The sequence below is a fragment of the Pyrgilauda ruficollis genome, unplaced genomic scaffold, assembly GCF_017590135.1.
Source record: "Pyrgilauda ruficollis isolate IOZ18807 unplaced genomic scaffold, ASM1759013v1 scaffold19, whole genome shotgun sequence".
Lineage (NCBI taxonomy): Eukaryota > Metazoa > Chordata > Aves > Passeriformes > Passeridae > Pyrgilauda > Pyrgilauda ruficollis.
In genome coordinates, this window is record NW_024518095.1 from 10,164,014 (window position 1) to 10,185,811 (window position 21,798).

Consider the following 21,798-nt stretch of genomic DNA (forward strand, 5'->3'; position numbering starts at 1 on the left):
CCCGCTCCCCGCCCCGCTCCCCGCGGCCGCGCCCCCGCCCGCGCAGCGCCGCTCCGCCTGCCGCAAAGCGCGCCAGGCGGGCGGAGGCTGCCTTACTCTCTGTCGCGCTGCCGGAAGTGATGGCGTTGTGCTTTGCGGCGCGGCGCCCCTGATCCGAGGCCCGGAAGCCCCGTGCGGCCTTTCCGCGGAGCCGCCGCCGAGGACGGGTGAGTGTCGGGGCGCTCCGGCCGCGCCCGCCCGCCCGCCCGCGCCCCCCGGCCCGCGCTCACGCCGCTCCCTCTCTCTTGCAGGAGCAGCCATGCCGGCCAAGGGTCCCCTGCAGAGCGTCCAGGTCTTCGGGCGAAAGGTGAGGCGCGGGCGTGGCGGCCTGCACCATCTGCTCCTCGCTGCCGGGCTGGCCCTTGGCGCCTTGGGGCCGTTCGCGCTCGGCGTGTCTCGGCCGCAGCCGCTCGGCGGGGCCCGGCCGCGGGAGGGCCGGCGGGGGGAGTCCGGCCGCGCAGCGCACGTGTCCCGCTCGGTGGCTGCCGCAGCGCCGTGTCCCTGGTGCGCTGCGGAGCTGGGGGCAAGGAAGGGTTTGCTCCCCTCGGGGGTGGCTCTGGGCGGCCTCTCGCCGGAGTCTTCCGGAGTGGCCGCCGCTGCCGCCCCGGTCCGCAGCGACCTGGCTTACCATTGCTGGTATCGGAGCAGCACGTTGTGAGGTGGTGGCGGGAAGGTGAAGTTCACCCTGTTGGAGGGAATGCAGCGTCTCGAATAATTCACGGTACCAATCTCTTGTGAGAAAACGAGCCACAAAACTACGGTACCGTGGACCGGAGGGGTCTTTCCTTCGTGTACAGCTAAGTCTTGTAACTCAATAAATCAAACACTGAAACTTCCATTAAGGTTGTTTTTTAACACTGTGATTACCTGGAGGTGTGGGGAGAGATACTGTTTCGTTTAGTGCATATTGTTAGTCTGAGGCATAAGACTAGGAGTGCTCGATTGTTAAAATGAAATTGAAGTTTCTGTTGCTTGTGCAAAAATAAAACGCTGTGTTAATACACCTTTGGATTTTTAGAAAACTGCAACAGCTGTTGCCCACTGCAAGAGAGGGAACGGCCTCATTAAGGTTAATGGAAGACCTCTGGAAATGATTGAGCCCAGAACTCTGCAGTATAAAGTAAGTATCCACTCAGCCTCTGCCTACTTTCCCTTTATACATGTAATTACTTGCAGGTTTTTGATTGTTTACCTAAAACACAAATGCTGTTATGAAAATTCAGTAAACTGCACTTCTGTGGTCGGGGGGTTTTGCTTAACAGGTTTCACTTAATGTGAAGTATTTTTTGCACTTCCTATCCACTTTCTCAATTGAAATGGGTGAATTAAAGCCCTCATTTTAAAAAGGTTATTTAGAACTTTATACAGTAGCTCCTGAACAATGCTGACAGAATCTGAATCTGTTTAGATAATTATAAAGTGTAATAAATAGTGTAGAAAACTGCCTACAAACTACTTCAGGTTTTCAGTTTTAATGAACTTGATTTAATTTTTGTATGAAATTATGGCGTTCTAGTTAAACTGTTCTCTTGTTCTTAATTCCCACGTACATGTGCTTTGCCAGTAAGATATTTGAAACTTAAATAAACCAAAGACTTCAGTAAATCTGTCTTGTGATAGCACTAGTAGATGTCAAGAGAACTCCTCAGGAGGTGTACTTGACCTGGGTGTGTGCTTCTAAAATCAAGGCTGCATTATTCACAAGATTCAATAACATCACATTTGGTAAAGCAACTACAAGCTCTGATCCTCACTACAAATGAATTGTCTTCATTTTTCATTTCCCAGCTGCTTGAACCTGTCCTCCTCCTGGGGAAGGAACGGTTTGCTGGTGTTGACATCAGAGTCCGTGTGAAGGGCGGTGGCCACGTAGCACAAATCTATGGTAAGGTTTCTGGGCTGGGCTGGAATGGGTGAAGGCACTGTGGTGAGTTGACACTGGCTGGATGCCTGATGACCCCAAGCTGCTCTATCACTCCTCTCTTTATCTTGATGGGGAGGGTGAGAAAATAAGATTGAAAAAGCTTGTGGGTCAAGATGAATGCAGATTAATAAAGCAAAAGTAAAGCCTGTGCACTGAAGCAAAGGAAAGACTAAAGTCTTCCATCAGCAGGCAATGTTCAGACACTTCCTGGGAAGTGGGGCCTCAATACCTATAGCAGTTTCTTTTCCTTCACTTTTACTGCTGAGCAGACATCCTCTGGTATGGAATATCCCCTCTGGTCAGTTTGGATATTAGCTGTCCTGGCTATGTTCCCTCAAGATCTTGCCCACTCCCAGCCTAATGGTGATGGAGGTACCTTGTAGGCACAGCCTTGATGCTGTGCGAGCACTGCTCGGCTGTAGCCAGAACACAAAGCAGATGAGAGCTGTCACGGGAAAATCATCTCAGCCTGACCCAATGCGGCCACATATTTAACAGTGACTTGTCAAACTGTTCTTTTTCCACTGTGCAAATGTGCACATTTGATTTTACTTTATGTGCAAAGCTGCAACAGAACAAGCTGAGTGAAGCAAAATGAAGTTTTGACGAAATGCATGGGAACTACCTTTACATTGTGAAGTGACAGGATAGTTTATATGCAGCTGAGCACAAGGATTTTGGGAGAGGTTTAGCATTAATTTAGAAATTATATCCTTAGTTGTATATTTCCATGTTGCTCAGAAGCATCTTTCCAGTATGAGCAAAGCTAAGCAGTTTTCTCTTTGCAGGGAGGGCTGGGAATATATTTGCATTAGCTGATCTTAAGAGTTCATCTTTACAACAGATAGATTTCTTCTGCTCTTAATTTGAATGTAGTTGGTTTGAAGTGGAGCTGAGGCTGCATAAAATGGCAAATTTCAGGCCCAAAGTCAATATAAATATGATTTGTTTTTCAGAGCATTCATATTTTCATCAAAATCCTGATGTTAATATTTTGACAGATAAGAGTAACAACATCCTGACAGTTACTGCCATTCTCCTGGTTTGAGTTCTGATTACTGTTACTATGCTGGTTTGTTTGTGTTGCCATGTTCCAGCGCTCAGACCATCCTGTTGTCCCTTTTGCATCCTTAAGTCTTTCAACACACAGTCAATTTTATCTTTGTTGAAAAGTATAGACATTTCAGAGAACTGTGTTTCTGATGATTTTGAAAGTTGACTGCTTGTAGATAGAAGATGAACCTACATTAGTACTTGGGAGAGAAGGTGATCAGACAGCCTTGTGCAATTTCTTGACTAGCTGGCAGCTGTCAAATCGACAAATGAACTGTGGGTGGCCTCTTGGCACAGATTTATTAAGATTTGCCAAAGTAAGGGTCACGTGGACTGTGTGGGAGGGGATATTAAGGAGAGAAAGGACAATTTGGCAGTGAACAAGATAGCACATTTCTCAGATAACTGGCACTTTGTGTTTAAATTTTGCATAGATTTGCAGTCGTTACTGATCTTTTATCTTTGTTTAACAGCTATCCGTCAAGCTATTTCCAAAGCTTTGGTGGCTTACTATCAAAAATGTAAGTAACTTTGATTATTTAATTAGCTTTAAGTGGAAGTCTATGGCTTTTGGTTTTATTTTAATTGAAAAAAGTATTAATAAGGATTTGTTCATGTAAAACTGCTTGAACTAAGGATTTTTCTTTCTTTTTTGTGCAGATGTTGATGAAGCTTCCAAGAAAGAGATCAAGGATATTCTAATCCAGTATGATAGGACTCTGCTTGTTGCAGATCCACGCCGTTGTGAATCTAAGAAATTTGGAGGACCTGGTGCTCGTGCACGCTACCAGAAGTCTTACCGTTAAAATGGGTCTCTAGTCATGTGGAAATCAATAAAAGAGAGAATTTGATAATTTTCATGTTTCTAAATTGCATTTTCTTGGGTGGATAAATAGATCTTTTCACTGTGTGTTAAGATTGATACACAAGGAGATTTGTGTTGCAGTGGAATCAGAGGGTTGATGGCAGTTCTTTTTTTATCCTTTCACAGTAATTCTGATAGGTAGGGTTTTAGGAGTAAAGACAGTCTGTCTTCTGTTGAGGAATGTGTGGTTATCCAAACATAAAGAAGGCTCACATCCTGGATTTTGCAGGCACATGCAACAACACAGTGTTTCATGGACCATTTCAGTCTTTACCCTTCTGGTAGTTAATGTTGTCAAAACCAAAGTAATTATTGGGGCAGGGGAGGGAGGTGTGTTGAACTCTTGCCTTACCAGATAATGCAGAGACTGAGTCCTGGACTAGTACATCTAAATGTAGGAAACTTAAAATACTTAAATACAGTGTTTTGTAAAAATAGATCAAGGTCTGAGTGATTAATCTTTCAACCACATGTTCACACGGTACAAGCCAAGAGGAGTAACTGCTTATGTTATGAGCTAGCTGAGGCAATTTGAAAGCCTTGGAGGAAGAAAGGGTGAAGAGTTGGAAAGTTTCAAAAATTTGGCTACAGGATGTGCATATTAAATGTAGAAGTTTCAGATCCTGTCCATTTACCCAAGGACAAACTAAATTCTGACTAAGTGTGGGATGGGCCATTGAGAATCTTACAAAGACTCATTCTGTCCTTTGGAAGAGATGCAAGTAATGGAGTGAGACTATGGGTACAAGCTGACCCAACCGGTGTGAGTACAGCCCTGAGCTGTTTCCTGTGTTTGTAAACCAGTTTGGAGTGGAACTGGAAGAAATACTGGAGACTAAGATGCTGAGAGCCCAGCTACTGCTTTATTGCTCTCCAAGCCTGGTATTTTAATGTGTATGTGCTTGTATGGCAGTGCTGGAATTGTCATAGCAGCACCTTGGCTTGAGATTTTTAAATGTTGGGCTTTTCTCTTAGCACGTTATTCTAATTTGCTTACTGGAAAATTTTTTTCAGTGTACTCAGTCCACAAACCAAGCTTCCCTTGTGTGTCGGGGAATTGGAATGAATAGCAAAATCCACCCTTTCACTAGTCTGATAAAACAGGTGCTTACAGCTTTTTATTAATGTTAAGCATTTGTCATGTCTCTGCTTTTTCAGTAGAAGAGTATTAAAGGTATCCTCACAGTTAATCAAGAGTTAAATATGTAGCAAACAAATTCCTTCTAAAAAAGGAATTCTGCATCCATCTCCCCATTTTAGCTGTCAGCTTCTGCCACGAAGTAACTGCGTTCCATTATTAGAACAGAAGTGCAATGCTCGTGTTCAAACCTCTCATGCTCCTGTTGAAACAGAGGAGACTGTTGTATGTTCTATCAGCAATTCACATACCAGGACTATTTGGTTTTACGTGAAGCAAATGGGATACTGCATTCCAGACTCCTGTCTGGCAAGATCCCTGGTTTGCTTTTCTCAGTCCCCCTTTCCTGCACTCTAAGCTCTTGGGCTGCTGAAAACTGCCATGCTCAGCTGCTTGGCTGGGCTTTCCAAGGAAAAGATGCTATGCAGAGCTAACTTTGAGTTTGATCTCTTGAATTCCTATGAGTTTTGTGAAAACTTGTGTCTTGATGTTAATTAGCTTCAGTTGAGGGAAAATAAAGTCTCTAGTTGTTTGGCTGTGTAGCTGAAAAGCAATGGCTCACTCATTGCTTAGGAGATGCTTCCTGGCCTGCCAATTGGCACATACATACCCTATGCTGTGGCTTGTCCAAGACTGATTCTTGTCTGGCTGTTAGATCTGTGGGATGGAGGGGAAAAGAGATGATGCAAAGTTGTGGTGGTGTGAAACTTAATGAGGCAGGGGGAGATGGAATACCTGATGCCAGTAACCTTTGGAGGGATTTCACAGTTAAGAGGAAGCCTGATGAATCTGTTTTTCTCCCCACAGAACAGCTAACAATTGGGGATTATTGTTTTGCTCTTCTTTTGTGGAAAGGCTGAAAATAAAACTTGTATTGCTACTAATATATTCAGAGATGATATCTGCATGTCATTTCTTCATCCAGAAGACTCTTAACATAATAAAAATGCTTTCTGAACAGAACTCTGATCCTATAAAAATTCCCCATTAATCCTGCAGAGTGATGTCATTCCCACACACTTGCTTTCTAGATGAGAAATGTTTGTAGAATTGGACTGCTGTCTGCCTGGATGGCTGAACATTTTTATTCTGAGAGGTTGCTTACTGATTACCCACTAGAGGGCTTAACTTCATTGGGAAACTGTAACCACTGTAAACTTTGAAGGTGTAAAAATGTCTTCTTTCTTCCGGTCCTGAGTCTGCAAGGATGGTAATCGAGCACTTGTCATTGAGCATCCACTCTGGCCAGAGAAACACGTCCTCAGAGAGATAGTAAGAGATTGATCTTCAGACTTTAGGAAGGTTCTTGAGCAGCTGGGGAGATGGTTCTCAGAAAAGAGGGAATGGCCCTCACCTCATACCGTCCAGCTCTTTCATTAGTTTCACCAATGCTAATCCTTAGGAATATCATCTGTGCACAACAAAATTGAATTCACAACAATTGAATCCTTCACTGAAAACACTGTGTTTTGTTAACAATCACAGTGGACCCCCTTTCAATCCAGGGTAAGCTTGTGCCCACGGCACAGAAGGCAGTTATTTCCTAATTCATTGTAATCCTGATGAGCATTGTGACCTGTACATAAATTTAAGTCCTCTGAAACATTATGTTGGAAAATTTGGAGAAAATTTATTTTGACTTCAATGTACAAATGTATTACCGCTTAAATGTTTAAATTTTATTTTTGAAGAAAAAATGTGTAACTTAAAAACGCAACACTGACATTTTTAAAGTGTGGACAAGTGTGTTCTGTATTGTGCTTGTTTTCTTACAAAGGCCATTATTTTCTAGTGCAGTTTTTTCAAGTTTTTCAGAAATGCCAGTCTGTTAGCATTCTAATACTTGTGTAGATAATAAGCGTTGTTGACTTGATACATTTTGATTTGATTTTTTAATCTCTTTCTTAATATAGTCCTCTGAGTTACAGTTCAGACTACTTGGTTGAATAATTCTTTTTCCTTAGCTGACATCCTTAATGCGTTGGGACTTTGCTGTTTCCTACCTTGCCTTGGGCTGCAATGTCTAAACTTTATGAAGCCTATTGCTTTAACTCTTACAAAGTTCCTTTGCAGATAATAAGGCTTGGCCTATTTTTAAATATTAGATGTTAAACAACTGTGAAATACTGCATATACCAACTTTGCTATAGAAAAATTGTTTAAAAAAATCCCAAAACCAAACAAACCTCACAAAAATGCTAGTTTGGATAGCTTTTTTTTTTTTTTCTCTGTTAAACCAAGAGTTCATTTCTATTAATATTAAATTAATTTAGTTGTGAAATTGCATATGAAGCATAGTGAGAAATACACTCTTGAGAAAGGGAGGAATCCCAGATCAGATTTCTCAAAGGATCTTGAGTTTTCAAGAGTTTCTAGACCAGATTTAGCTTGAGAGTAAGATAACAGAGAGACTGGTAATGGAATTTGAAAGGTGTAATGCTTGGTTTCATCTCGACAGCAGTCTTGAGAGTAGGTTTATGAGATGGTGAAAGTCTATTTCCTATAAGTTTTCACATAAGAGTTTAAAAGTCTGTGAGTGACTATATCAATGTTTCCATAGGGCCTATGAATTCACTTTTGCTTGTGTTTGTGGTGTGGAGTGGTTTTGGATCAGATACTGCAGGAGCAACTGAGCTGAAATGCAGTCCAGCTGCAGACAAACAGCCAATCCATGGGAACAGACATAGATACTCCCATAGAGGTAAAAACAAAGCAAAAAACTCTCTTGAAATGGAACTATGGGAATGTCAGCTTCTCAGATCCAACATCGTTCTTAAAAATAAAATAGTTCTTAAATACTCCACACAGGGCCTAATGTTACGCATCAGTTTCCAATAAGTACCCTCGTGCCATCAGTGATCCCAAACCTTCACCAGTGCTGTTGGCTGCTGCGTGGACACAGAGTCTTGTCCTTGTCTGTGCTTGGAGAGGCTGCGTTTTCATTTGCTTTCTCTTGTCCATCTGGGGAGTAGGAAAGAGAAAGGGCTAGAAGAAAGGATGGGAGAACTTTTTACCCAAGAGAGGTCATCAACTTCTAAATTTTATGTGGGTCCAACCACACCTTCTGTAGCATGCTCAGACGGTCTCACAAAGCACCTCCTAGGAAGAAAGGAGGGTAGGCAAAAGATAGACTTTGCAAAATAAAATGATCAGCAACAATTTTGAGTAGCATTATAAGTGTCATTAAAGCTGTGCTTTTCAATGATTCTGTTTCCATTATGGTAAAGCAGGTAACATATACTTTTATTTTAAAACATTATAATTTTTAATTTTGGTAGAATTATGATTTTATATTTCAATAAAAATTAGAAATTAAACCTTTTGGCCCTGTTGACTTCTTTCTCCTTTTTCCTAATTTGAAATTTTCATAACATCATTTATTAAGACCAAAATATAATTATCGTCTGAGAAGTCTTCTTTTGTGCTGTAAGTAAACTATATCCAGAAAGGCATCCAGAATATTCTTAAAAAGCCGGATGTATTATTTAATAGAAGTTCATGTCTCTCCTTTCAGAAAAGAGAAAAAAATTAATATGTTAATATGTAAAACCATGTAGCTATAATTATATAGTGGTATTATTTCAGGGTCTTGCAAAAAAATTTTGCTTTACTAAGGAGTAGAGAATAACCCTCAGCACAAACCTCAATGCACACAAAGGTGTGTGACGACAGAAGGATCTCTCAAACCACCATGACATGGCAACATTTCTGTCATTGTCTGCTGTGTTATAAAGGGCCAATTCAACTCAACAGGGGAGTAGTACTCGCAGGTCTGGTGGAAGTGTAACTAATACAGACCGTGCTGAGGAGCTACCATGCATTGCTAATGAGAGACATGCAGCCAGGAAGTTGTGTGCAACACTCGCAAGGCTCCTGAAGCTGGATGTAGCTACCAAGCTTGATGTCTCCTGCTCTTTTCGTCTTTTGCATTGCATTATTTTAAGTAATGAGTCCAATTATCTAACCTCTAAAGGATTTAAACACACTGTAGAAATACACAGTGGTAAGATGCCCGATAATCAAAGCCACTAATTTGGATAAATTCCCTTTTTCCACCTTATACTGAAATGAACATTGTAGGAAAGCTCAGTTTAATGATACCGTGGAGTATATTCTTGCTTCATTCACTGCTGTCCACTTTGCAAGGTAAGAATTTTATTCTATTTTTTTTGTAGTAATACTAATTTTTACAAATATTTTTCTAAATCTTTGAATATTACAGCCAATTCTTTTACTGTCTTTTTTTTTTTTTTTTTTTTTTTGGACCTTGCTGGAATTTGTAAATGCACCTTAAAGAAGTATATATCACCATTTTCTCTCACAGGTGCAGAAACTAAAATATAAATTCTTTTCAAGGGTCATTTTTTTAACTCTAAATTTGTTAGAAAACAGTTATTTATGAACAAAGTCTATCTTTCTTGCCTGTCTTATGAATAGCATTTAATGGTTTTCAATGAGGTAAGATTTTATATGAAGAGATTGCACCTGCAATTTGTTTAAATGTTTTTAGACTGCTAAAGTAAATAATTGCTCTTCTAGTTATAGAAATTATCTTATTTTCTATGTAATGCAACTGGATCTTATATATTTTTTCCTCGCTACAATTATAAAGATTTCTAATATAATATAAAAAGGTTTTTTGTGGTTTTGTTTGGTTTTGTTTATTTGCTGGCTTGTTTTAAGCATGGACTCATTTAAATTATTTACAATTCAGTCTTACCTGCAACAGTGAGAAAAGTATCATAACCCTGGAGGTTTGATTCTGGAAAGCTCTGAGTACCTGTTCTATTTTACCTGTTTACCTCTTCTATTTGTTTGTTCTGAGCTTCTAAAGAACTATGAACTCTTTTACCTTCTTCATGGTGGGAGATACTGGAACCACAACCATGAAAACCTGCAGGTAAAGACTGTGTGAGAGAATCAAATTCTTAGGAAGGAGTGCATATAGTGCTACATTCCTTGGATACAGAGTTTGTACAAAGGTGCCCTGGAAAACTCACAATTCTTAAACCCTAAAATTCAATAATGTTGTTTTAATCTTAATATTGCTTGGCAAGGACAGAGTGATGCTGTATAAAAAAATGTTTAACTTTGTGATTTTTTAAAATGACAGGATCTTATTGCAAGCTTCCTCTTTTGAGAAGAACTTTGAAGTAAGTTTTTATTCCTTATTTGTCAAGTCCTACAAACAGAACAAGAATGAGCAAATGCAATGCAGTGCAAGTTAGAAAGTAAAATATAGCCTTGAATTCAATGTGTAAAATGTCATCTACATGTAGATTGGATGTAGAACACACTTTCAGAATGTTTACAACTCTTTCCCAAGTATTTACATAATGGGCATGGGTCCTCTGTTTGAAAAACAGAGGTCCTTATGAAAAATGATACTTCTATGGTCTTGAGAAAGCTTAGAGGAATAATGGAACGAAAACAGCATGAGATCATGATTTCATGACTGGAAAAATACATTAAATGAGTATCCATCTACAGTTTTAACTGCATGATAAAATCCTAGCTGCTATTTGAAGCACAGAAGAGTAAGTGCTATACAGCCTTAAAATAAACATTTTGAATAGTAATTTTCACATAGAAGCTGAAATCCAAACAAAACCCAAACTAGGCAATGTTCCTGATCCCATTGAATTAAATGGGATCTATGCCATCAATTTCAATGGGAGCATCAAGTTGGACATAGCTTTGTGTGTCTTATGACTTCTAATACATCTAGTGGATACACAGGCATGTCAAATGATATGCCATCATGAAGTGTTGATAGAACTAAGTGCGTTTTATAGCTTGATGCCCTTGTTTCTAAACTCAATCACAAATTAAAGTCAGCTCCAGCTGGAGAGTCATCTCTTGCTATCAAAAGTACCATCAGAATATATTCAAACAACACTCTGGGGAACTTGCAGCCACTGACATGCAGCATGAAGTAAATATGAAGCTGGTTTACAATTTTGTATCCTGTTGTGTAAGTCTGTTTTGCCTATTTATGTCTCCGCAAAGCTCCAGGTACCTCTCTGTCCAAGCAGAGATTGGAGTGCCGCCCAATTCTGTAAAATGAGACACTGACCAAAACAAAAAAAAAAAAAAAAAAAAAAAAAGAATCACCTTTTTAAATGTTAACCCAAGAAAGACCTCTTTGATAAAGTGATGGTAATCAGAGAGAAACACTTCTCTCTGGGGACTTGCTTATTCAGGTTGCTCCAGGGACCTTTGATAATACAAGATCCTTTTTGTTTTCTTCCAGAACTGAGTCTAATGCAACTCGACAGAAAAGAGATCTTGTAACAGCCGAGGTAGGTTATACCTCCAAAAGCAGGAGGGTGGGGAAGCCCTCCTCCCTTTTCTGCTCTGGGCCTTTGCTATCCTTACAAATGACCCTTTGTGGGGAGATGAGCTGTGGTAACAGGAGGACAGTGAGGAGGAGCAGCTACTCCCCACCTGCTCACCCCACCTGAGCCGTGGCCTAATGCCTTCATTCTCCCTCAGCAAAGCACCCAGTAGGCAACCTACCCTGCCAGGCCGACTGACACACACCATGGGAAATAAAGCCAGGGCGTCTCTGTTTTTTGTGGGGATGAACAGCACCTGGAAAGCTGTTTGTGTTTGTGAGAGGCACAATGGCCGTGCCACTGGCAACGCTCCCTCCTGGACATGGTGCCCCGGTGGTTCCGGCCCAGCCCTGGTTCCCATCGCCCTGGCCCCACGCTGCTTCAGTGCTTCATCCCAGCAATGTTGTGCTGAAATTCAATCCTAAATGGAGGAATCTTGTTCCCCCACTTGTACACCCTTGGGCTATGGAGCCCAGCCAAGGGTTATAACCCCTTCGAAGGGGGTACGCGGGAAGCCAGAGGCGGTCCCACCTCAGGGTGTTCCAGGGAGCCTGTGGGCTGAACCAGGGTCATTTTCTGCAAGACCCTTTGAGATGTGTGTGCCGCTAGCGAGTCAAAGGCAGCTGGTGTGAAACACTGCACTGAGGGTAATGGAGCCTCTGAGAGAAGCAGGACTGGAGGTGTCCTCGGAGTGGCCTCAGCAGGGAAGTGCTGTTGCACCAAGGACGCTCTGCGAAATGGCGCGAAGGCCAAAAGCAGCTTTTGTGAGGTGAGCGGCTTGGAGTCGCTATCAGAAAAAGTGGAAATGGGTCTTGCTGTCCAGGGAGGGAAGGGACCCTCTGCAGCTACCAGTAGACCATGAGCACCAGGAATAATTTTGGTGCAGAGGGCCTTCCAGGTGGTGATTCAATGAAATCTATTTCAGGTTGATTTTAAACAGATTGTACTACTTGGAAGCATCCTACAACATAATTCCATTTGGAAAAGGGAACTGTAAGAGGCGTTGGCAAGACTAACCCTAAAGTGTTCCTTGCACAGTGTTGTTAACTTGAGACCCATCAGTTCAAACTCAAGATGCGGAGAATGAGTGGAGTCAAGAGGGAAGAAAGAAATTAGCTTACAAGCAAAGACTAAAAAAATTTCTTAGTTGTGCAGCTGAAGGCTGGCACTTAAGTCTGTGGGTAATGCAAAAAGGTAGCTGTTTTTTTCATAGAACATCAGATAAGATATAAATAACAAACAGAGGAAAGAAGAGCCATTTAAGCAAAAAGGACCAGATTTATAAAGAAAGGGATTTAAACTGGCCATAAATAAATGTAAGTAGGAAATATTTAAGTACTCAGCACTTCAATCCTGGTAAACTTTCCAGTCAGACTAGTGGGGGCAGAAGCCCCAGAGTACTTTCAGTCTGGAATGGGATCAGTTCTTGGAAGGGAAAATGTGATGTGACGAGCTGCAATATCAGAGTACTGGGCCAGATGCAGGGCTTCCTCATAGAGTGAGGCTCCCTGTTCCTAAACAGGAGGCAGGTCAGGCAGATCTGCTTTCTCCGCTGTTTGGGATGAACAAAATGCAATTCTGAAGGATGTGGAGGAGAACACAAAGTCCATTGCAGCTAGACTGGCCATAATGGGATGATCTGGGTGCAACATGGAGTATGAGTCAGGGGAGTGGAAGCAATAGACGGAACTCTTCAACCATGGGCATTTGAGTGAAGTGAAAAAGGGAGATTGCACTCTCTCCCCTTTCTTTTCCTTCCAAATGTAAATGCAAAACTTCCCATGTGGAACCTCGGTGATTCACTGGAACTGGAGGGCATGGATGAGAAGCCAGTGGTGATCTCACATGGCAGCTGTATCTTTCCCCAGTCTCCTCAAAAGCCACTGTGCTTCTCTTTCCCAGGCTGCCAATCCCTCCAGCAGCACCTACGACTGTGCCATGTGCTGGCTGAGATGCAAATTGCAATTCTGTATTTAAAGTTCAAAGCCAGTGTTTGAGTGCAAGGCTTTATCAATTAATTTGTAAATCACAAACACCCTGATTTTACTTTTATGTTTCTCTGACAGGTTCAATCTGCCTCTCGGTTGCACCAGCATGGGGCCCTCATGTGGAGTCCACCAGGAGGTCAGTGATGTGCCCCTCACCTGCAGGAGGACAATGAAAATGCTGCCTTCCTCCTCTGTGTTACCATGGGCTGTGGAAGCCCTCTTCTTCATAACACTATAAAACTCTGTCCTGTCTCATTTTCTCATTTTATCCATGTTAAATATTAAAAAAAAAAAAGTTAAAATTGTACTTTCAAAATAGGGCTTTACGACCAAATCTGAGCAGATAAGGAAGCCAATCTTTTGAGATTTTGGGTTTTTTTTTTAAAGTTTAGTTCTATTACAATTTTTAATTTCTGCCACTTTTTTTTTTCTGACCTTGTCAGAGGATGTAGGTATATCAGAGAGGCTTATAACTGGTCGTGCAAAGGGAAAGGAGTACTCAGGCAATGAGCATGAAGCTGCTCCTGTATGGATTTAAGCATTGGACAAACATGTAAAGCAGGCTCAAGTTACAGAAATGGTTTTACAGAAAAGTTTACTATAGGCAACTTCAGTTGGAATTTTGGTATCCTTCTTGGAAAATGCCTAGGCAGGTGCCTTCTTTTGCATTTTTCTATGTAAATGACTATATGCAATTTTACAACTCAAAATTCTAAAAACAGCAAAAGATTTCCCCATTAGTGCTGTTACTGAAACAATAGCTTTTGCTTTCTTGGTATTTTCACAGTATCCATGTATATCTGGAAAGCAGTTCTTAAATGGAAAAAATTCAAAGCTAAGCATGGAAAGGAATTTTCACAATGATGGATGATATTCCTCACCACTGCTAGCTTCTGTGTGCCTTTACTGTAAAGGTCCCATTTTTTCTCCCATTTAATGTCACTAGCTGCTTTGCTGTGCCTCATTGGGAGTGGAAGGACCTGTTTATTTCATTTACTTCCTGCCTTTTGTGGTGCTTTTTAAATCTCCATCAGCAACATTGGAAGCATTTGTATGTATGTAGAGTTTTAATCCTACTCCAAGAAGGCAAGCAACTATCTGCAAAAACTGATTAAGTTTTGCTTTTTTTTCTAGTTTTCTTCTCCACTTTTGGGGAATGATAATTTAGACCTACCTCAATGAATGATTAGTAAATGACAAAGAGGTCATAGCTTTCAAACAGACTATAAAACCATTTAATGCAACTGCTTCTGGAAAAAATGACTAATTATAACATAAAACAAGCCATTCCCATGGAATATAAAGTCTCTGACTCCAGTCACCTCTGAAGCAGAAATAACCTTCTAGCTGACTTTTTTTTAGAATGTGGGGAAGATTGTTTAGGACTGGTTTTGACTCTAAAATATATATTCTGGCCTGTTCATAAATTGAATGTACCCTTTGCCATAATGTTTAGGAGGGAGAAGCTGAATATATGTATAATTATGATGATTTTAGTGAATTAGAATGATCTGTGTCCTGTACATTTTGAGATCAGCAGGACTGGGATTTGATTTCTTTACATGGGAACTTGACCTTTTGTTTGCTTGGAGGAGGCTGACCTTTTGCTCCTTTGTTGGTTTATAAGTCTCAAACCAAATGAGAACCTTGCTTCTCTTTTAACTAAGGAACACGAAGAATTAAATTAAGCATATGTTAACAAATGGAGATAGTTGTTGGTTAATTTTCTCAGCTAATATAGCAGCTTGTGATTTAACAGTAAAAAGATTTAACAGGGATCTCCCAGCCTCTTTGCAAAATACTGTATCTACTAAAAATTTGGAATGCTTGCTTGCAGGTTCATGTCCTCAGGAGTGCCTTAATGGAGCAGCCTGCACAGAGGCAGGTGACTGTGACTGTCAGTTATTTCAGGCTCAAGGAAGCAGGTGCCAAATTGGTAAGTTTTTGGGCCAAAATAGTTTAGTGTCAGCTTTCAGGGAGATTTAGGATACAGATTTTGAAAAAAATATTATTACCAGCATATTTGTGATTATTTTGTAGCAGGACTCTAATTTGTCCAGTAGCTAGGAGGATTAAAACTATATGCATTAGGGACATACAGAAAGCAACATCAGAAATGCCTACATTTAGCACATGGGCTGTAATGGTATATAGATACCATGACAGATAGACCATTGTCTAGTACATCAGTAGACAGACAGCTTTTTTTTTAAAGTTATCTGAAAAACCAAAAACCACTGCATTTCTTTTAATAAGCAGTGGTTTATTGCAAATTAAATTACCTACTATTTAAATACACTAGTTTCTGGAATCTGCTGTGTGTAGGAGTCAACAAGAATTGTCTTCCAGGATGTGCAGAATATCTAAATCCCTTGCCTCTACTTGTAATTGAAATGTCTCCACTGAAGCAAATAAAAACTTAATGATGATTGCACATGGCTAAAACTGGAGGCTTAAGACTAAAAAGAGTGCTGACTTTATTTAAAGTTGAAGGCGTAAATTTATCTTTTGTACTTGCTAATTTTTGATGACCATGCTTCTTGTAAACTCAGTGTGTTCTCTTCAGTACCTAACACTGGCAAGGACCGAGATGGGATTTGCAAATCCTGGGGACAGTATAGTTTTGAAACATTTGATGGCATCTACTACTACTTCCCAGGGAATTGCTCCTATATATTTGCAAAAGACTGCAGTACTCTGGAACCTCAGTACACTGTTTGGGTAAGTATGTAAACATACACTAGAAGTAAGTATGTAAGTAAACATAAAAGTAAATAAGTAAAATAAGTAGAGGGACAATAAATGTATCAAACTGGGCATTAATTGCTTAAATATAAAACTGTGTAAATGTGGAAAACTTCTGGAAAAGCCTAAACTTATGCGCAGTAACTCAAAATACTAATGAAATTATAATCAAAAGAGTCAGTATATTAAAAATAGTATTTCTTTCTCCTCCAATCCTTAATGGGATATCTGCTCTCTCCCTTCTGGGAACAAAAGTGGGTCTTAAACAAGACCCCAGAAACTTTATTAAACTTCAGCCATCAGGCTTTTAAAAATACTGAGTTGCTGAGTAAGTGCAAACAGCTATCACTTGCCTAATAGCGAGGAACACGAATGTGCTAAGCCCTAATTCACGCTATTGGCATGCTATGAGGATCTGTTTCCCTGGCCTATGCGATTTGCTCCCCATCTTGTCCCCTCTAGGAATTTGCATTTTAATTTTGGATTACCTCTACATCATGCAGAGAAGATTAACTGCTCAAAAGCTTTCATCTTCACCTGTGTACGGAAGGCACTCTTTTTAATAATTTCTAAAATTGCTGAGTATCCATGGTTAATAACTGTGGGTCAGGGAAAGTTCAAACCTATACTCTCTTTGAAAAGAGATGCCCTGTTTGTCAGGCTGGTGGTTACTGTGGGGAGAGGATACAAGATCATTCTATCACCTTACTCACAATGGTTGGGATTCGGTGCTGACTGGGCAGGGAAGAAGCGACAAGAGGGGTCCTCATTTTGAGCACATGTGTGTACAGTCGTCATAGGCATGAGGGCAGATCTAGATACTGATTTCTGCTCTGAGGACTGTTTTTCATCTATAAACAGATGACCTCTTCTTCCCTCAGATAACAGCACTTAGTGAGGATAAATCTACCATTAATACTGACATTTCTACCTACTCAAGTTACAGACAGACACTGTTATACCTTTCACAATTTCATTTTAATTATTTGGATTCTCTATGCAGCTGTGACCTCTTAAAGGTTTTCAGAAAGTGCTGCAGCAAAGTCCAAGATTATATTAAAATCTGGAATCAATATGTCACTGGATTCCAGTGGCTCTGGAAAGAGAGAAGGTTCTATTCAATCGTTGGAACAAATGTAATGTTTTACTAGAAACTGAAAATGTTTACTCAGCAAAGTCATAAGTAATGTGAGACTGTAGACGGACTGGGCAATGGAGAGACAAAAACCTTGCCAAATCCTAACCTTATGGTCCTTCTGGCTTTAATAATCCACCCCTCAAGAGGAGAAGAAAACATAAGAATTATTTTGATATTCCTCTATTGTGTTTCTGTCTTGGGATGGGCTTATGTAGAAGCCATTTACCAGGACTGATAACTTTTATGTTGTCTTTAATTATGATTATCTTTATACATGTAAAAGCTCCTAATGCTTTTCCTGACCTAGTTTATTTCACCCAAAGAAACAGTAACTGGTTTTTACTTCCAGATTTAGTGTCAGCCAAGGAAGATTAGTTTAAGTATTCATGCACGCTGTATGTGTTTATTCACAGATATTTTCTTCAAAACAGTTACGTTTACAGCCTCCATCACTATGTTGGTAAAATGTTCCCAATTACAAGTTTATTTAGCTTAACAGCACTGTCAAGTAAACCGGTAATGAAATTCCCAGAGTGATGACACACTGAGTAACATAAGTCATATTTGAGTTACCTAAACTCTGTCTATATTTTAATCTGGGTAATGATAGGCCTCTAAGATTCAAAACACATTCCCCTCTCCCTTCAGTGGTGTCTAAAATAAGCTCAAGGCCTTTTGAAGCACAATTGGACATCCTACAGGTTTGGGTGGCTCATTCCCCCTGAAATTAATGAAAACAGTGTAAATTTTGCTCAAGCACAAACCCACAGTTTTCAAGTCCTGAGAGTACTGTATTTGAGCAACATAAGTTGATATGTGACTAAGCCAATCCCCTGGCTCATATGTATAATGGAGAGAAGCACACTTCAGAAGAGTCTACCTTTCTCCGTTAGCAGGGCTGGAAAGCCAGTGCAAAATGGATTTTAACAGATCCATGTAACTTAGATGCCTTCTGTAATCTGTGGGAGCACTTCAAAATCTCAAGAAATCCTGAGTAGTTCAGGAGTGTATGCTGTAGTTCAGCTTGCACCAGTCTCAGCTGGAAGGAGAGTGCTGCTATTACACTGAGGTTCTGTATGGTTTGTAATCCTGTTTTATAGATCAGATCTCTAAAAAAGGATAAGTAGGGGTGTTTCTTCAGTGCAGGTAACAAGCTCCACCTTTGGCCTCTATAAGCTAGCTCACTACAGTGTCTCTGAAGTTTGTCAGTGTAAAATACCTGACTCCTTTATCCAGTTTTTAGACCACTGGCTTGTGATGCTATGCACTATTAAACAGTTGCTCTATTTCTCAGTAGTATTGTGTAGTGTGAACTTTGAGTTTTGCATATCTTTGTAATTGTGACTTTGCAATATTCTAGGTATTTATTTTTAAAGCTCTTTCAGTAACTAGAGCATAAAAATGTAAAATATCATATATGAATTTAATAAAAATGGTGCAAAATTATAGAGGACAAGCATTTACTCTTACTGTGTGTCTATTTTTTCCCTCAAAGGTTCATAACAGTCCTCACTGTTATGGTTCAGTATATACTTGTCATAGGTCTATCAGCTTATTTTTTTCAAACCAAGAAGAAATAATGATTTCCGGACATGAAGTAAGAAAAAATGGAATCAGGTAAGTGTTCTGATGATGAGCTTTAATATTTTATTGCAAGAAGATAATGTGGAGTTTGGGAAACTGATGATTCTTACAGAATCCAGATAAAATAATTTGATCTGTACCTTTAATGATCCCTTGCTGTTCTCTCTTGGGGCTGATAGTGCTGTAGTGTGAGCAGCTCTGACAGTACTGATGTAATACACAAGTGAGGATAGAATACACTTCCTGCATTTACTGTGTTCAGCTTCTCAGCTGTAACCTAACAATTATTCATTCCTTCTTTTTACAGACCAAGTCTGTGTCAGGCAGTCCCAGCTAATCCCTGGTGCATTCTGATAGCATTTTGAACAAGGCAATCATTATTTATTCTTTGTAGCTATAGCTAATATAAGGCATGATCTTCTTCTAGATGAGTCTGAATTGGTTAAAACAAAGATCTTAAGCCCCTTTGAGGCAAAAACTCCACAAAATATCTCTGAGGTACCTAAAACCTCCTTACCTTTCTTTTTGTAAGTAAAAAGATGCCCCTAAGGCTATAATAAGTATATTTTACTGGTTGATAATGTAAAGAAATTTTAAGAAAGTTGTTGAGGTGCTTTTGCCATCCCCTCTGTAATGCCGTTAGTATCTGAGAGTGGTAGCTACAGTGATACTGTTCAACCCAACAGAAGCAACTTTGGATGACTATGATTAGATCTGTGCTGATTATTGTCCAGTCATCTTTCACCAAAGGAGGAAGAGGTACAACTTTTTTGTCAGTGGTGTTTTCTGTACTGCAAGTTTCTCCTTTTGCAGATGTCTAACCCAGGGATGAGCCAGTGCCCAGAAGGGCTGCTGGTGCTTCCTTGCCCATGCAGCATGCTTGTGAGCAGAAGTATTCCTCAATGCAGTGTGCCAGGCTTTGAAAGCAAGATGCATTATTCTTTCAAGCCTATTATTGGTACAACTGATAGGTGTATGCAGCAGAAAGCACTCATTCTTGATGCTTGATATAGAGAAGTAAACATAAGTTAGTAAAAACATGATGAAGAATTGAATGGTGTGACTGTGTATGCCCAGGGAAAAGTGTTTGTTGAGTTAGTAGGTGATGTTTTATGTGGTATTTTTCTAGCATGAACCTCATCTCATATGAGATCTTTGATATAGACTATATTTTTCCAGATTAACATTGCCTCAGACAGTTGGAAATGCTTTCATTGAGAGACTGGCTGATTATATTCTGGTGAAGACTACCTTTGGTTTTTCTCTCGCTTGGGATGGAAACTCTGGTATTTATATTAAGCTGACAGAAGATCATAAGGGAAAACCTTGTGGCCTTTGTGGAAATTTTAACGGCAATAAATACGATGACCTGATACTTCAAAACAGTAAGTAAATAGCTTACCCTTACTTTGTGTGAACAGTTTCCATGTTCACTTTAAATAAAATGCTGTATAGATATAATGCTGTGAAAAGGCAGTCCTGTTTCAGTCCTGTATTTCAGTACAATAGTATATCTGCTCATATATCTCCTCATCATTAAAGGAAATGATGAGGAGTATTTCTCCTCATCATTAAAGATGGAAAGAGAAAAGGTCCTAGTTTAAGAAAGTATTTATATGTGCATTTAAACCTTTTGCTCAGCAAAGCACTTGGATATGTTTATCCTAGCTGATGAAAATGCCTTCAAACAATAAATACATAAACAAATGTTCATGGTTTTCTCTGTGTTTAAAGATGGAGGGAAGAGCACCATCTCGAGTCATTCTTTTTTATCAGCATCATAAAAATCCTAGATAAAATAAGTGAATTTCCAAGGTGTTTCCTGGGAGTTCCTTGTATCCCCTTGCTGGTATGGTGGACTAAGGGCCTCTGACTACCCTCTAGGATGAGGAGCTGCTTTGTGCTGTGTCTGAGGCAGAGATGAGTTTTTAAACTTGTATTCTGTAGCCTAGGTAGGGAATACTGCATGGGGACTTTTGTACTGCTTGCAACTAATGTGGAAAAAAAAAAAAAGAACAAGAATAAGCTTGAAAATATGAGGATTTTTCTCACTCTCTCATACAAACAAAATAAGATTGTCTTACTGTTACCATTAACTGCTGAGAGAATCTAGTCCCATGGCTCTGCATGTCCTGAAGTCACAAAAGGTATCCCACAATAACTTTTTTCCCTTTTTTAAATGGTTGGTAATGGAGCTTTTAAACTTCCTTAGGGAAGGAATACTCACTTTATGTATCTTTGCAGAGCCTTTAAAAATCTACCTGAGTATACATTTTTCATAGCTTTTCTGCCATGAGAGCAGTAAGTTTTGTGCAGTAACTTCTGCTCACCAGAGTACAGTATGTTTAATAACCAATTTAGTCTGCTGATGTGTAATAATAAAGAAAAATAATATTTGGAGGAAATAATGAATTCATGTGATGTCTAAAATTCAATAATTTCAGTATCTTTAGTTTTATTACCTGTTATAAAATATTTCCAGCTCATACCTGTCTTCATTTTCAGAGCTAATTTTTTTCACCATGATCCTTTCATCTAGCATATTTCTTTGTCAGAAATGATAACATTATTGCAGTGTACAACTGAGAGCCAAATGAATTACTTTAATCTTGAACCAGTTGTATAACATGGTGCCTTAACTCTGCAAATACAAAGCATGAAATTCTGAGATCTTCACAAGAACAGACTGCTAATTCAGATCCGTTCCAAGCTGCAACATTTTTCTAAGAATTCCTAAATCTTTTCAATCATTTGATATAATGATTTCTCTCTTCCAGCTAAACTACTTCCCTGAGTAGTGTAAAGGTAGCTCTTACATCTATCCTGAGTCTTCCAGAGTCCAAATGCTCATTATTTGTAATGTTTAAATAAATATGCTGCATATAATATCCCATTTCAAAGTACAGTTCAAAAACAAACTCATTTTCTGTTTCCTTATCTTCACCTTTAATGCCATCTTTGTGTTGCTTTAATATGAAAGACTGTA

General features: G+C 39.8%; 2 protein-coding genes across 2 annotated transcripts in view; both read left to right on the forward strand.

The window, feature by feature from the left end:
- The first annotated feature begins 105 nt into the window (after positions 1 to 105).
- Positions 106 to 3,870, forward strand: RPS16 (ribosomal protein S16). The gene is made up of 6 exons (XM_041465602.1): positions 106 to 206; positions 291 to 346; positions 1,058 to 1,159; positions 1,828 to 1,924; positions 3,490 to 3,537; positions 3,677 to 3,870. The coding sequence occupies exons 2-6, from the start codon at positions 299 to 301 to the stop codon at positions 3,820 to 3,822; spliced, it is 441 nt and encodes a 146-aa protein (XP_041321536.1). The 5' UTR covers positions 106 to 206; positions 291 to 298; the 3' UTR covers positions 3,823 to 3,870.
- A 5,216-nt stretch (positions 3,871 to 9,086) lies between these two features.
- Positions 9,087 to 21,798, forward strand: part of OTOGL (otogelin like) — a 90,262-nt gene continuing 77,550 nt past the window's right edge. Inside the window, exons 1-8 of the mRNA XM_041465509.1 lie at positions 9,087 to 9,165; positions 10,610 to 10,703; positions 11,273 to 11,321; positions 13,424 to 13,481; positions 15,183 to 15,281; positions 15,912 to 16,066; positions 18,724 to 18,845; positions 19,992 to 20,197. Coding sequence (XP_041321443.1) covers positions 9,087 to 9,165; positions 10,610 to 10,703; positions 11,273 to 11,321; positions 13,424 to 13,481; positions 15,183 to 15,281; positions 15,912 to 16,066; positions 18,724 to 18,845; positions 19,992 to 20,197 — 862 coding nt within the window. The remainder of the gene's footprint in view (positions 9,166 to 10,609; positions 10,704 to 11,272; positions 11,322 to 13,423; positions 13,482 to 15,182; positions 15,282 to 15,911; positions 16,067 to 18,723; positions 18,846 to 19,991; positions 20,198 to 21,798) is intronic.

Excerpts from the sequence above, each read along its gene's own strand:
- RPS16 (XM_041465602.1), top strand. The coding sequence starts at position 299 with ATGCCGGCCAAGGGTCCCCTGCAGAGCGTCCAGGTCTTCGGGCGAAAG. Across the intron at positions 1,160-1,827 it reads CCAGAACTCTGCAGTATAAA|CTGCTTGAACCTGTCCTCCT; the intron begins GTAAGTATCCAC and ends TTCATTTCCCAG. Across the intron at positions 3,538-3,676 it reads GGTGGCTTACTATCAAAAAT|ATGTTGATGAAGCTTCCAAG; the intron begins GTAAGTAACTTT and ends TTTTTTGTGCAG.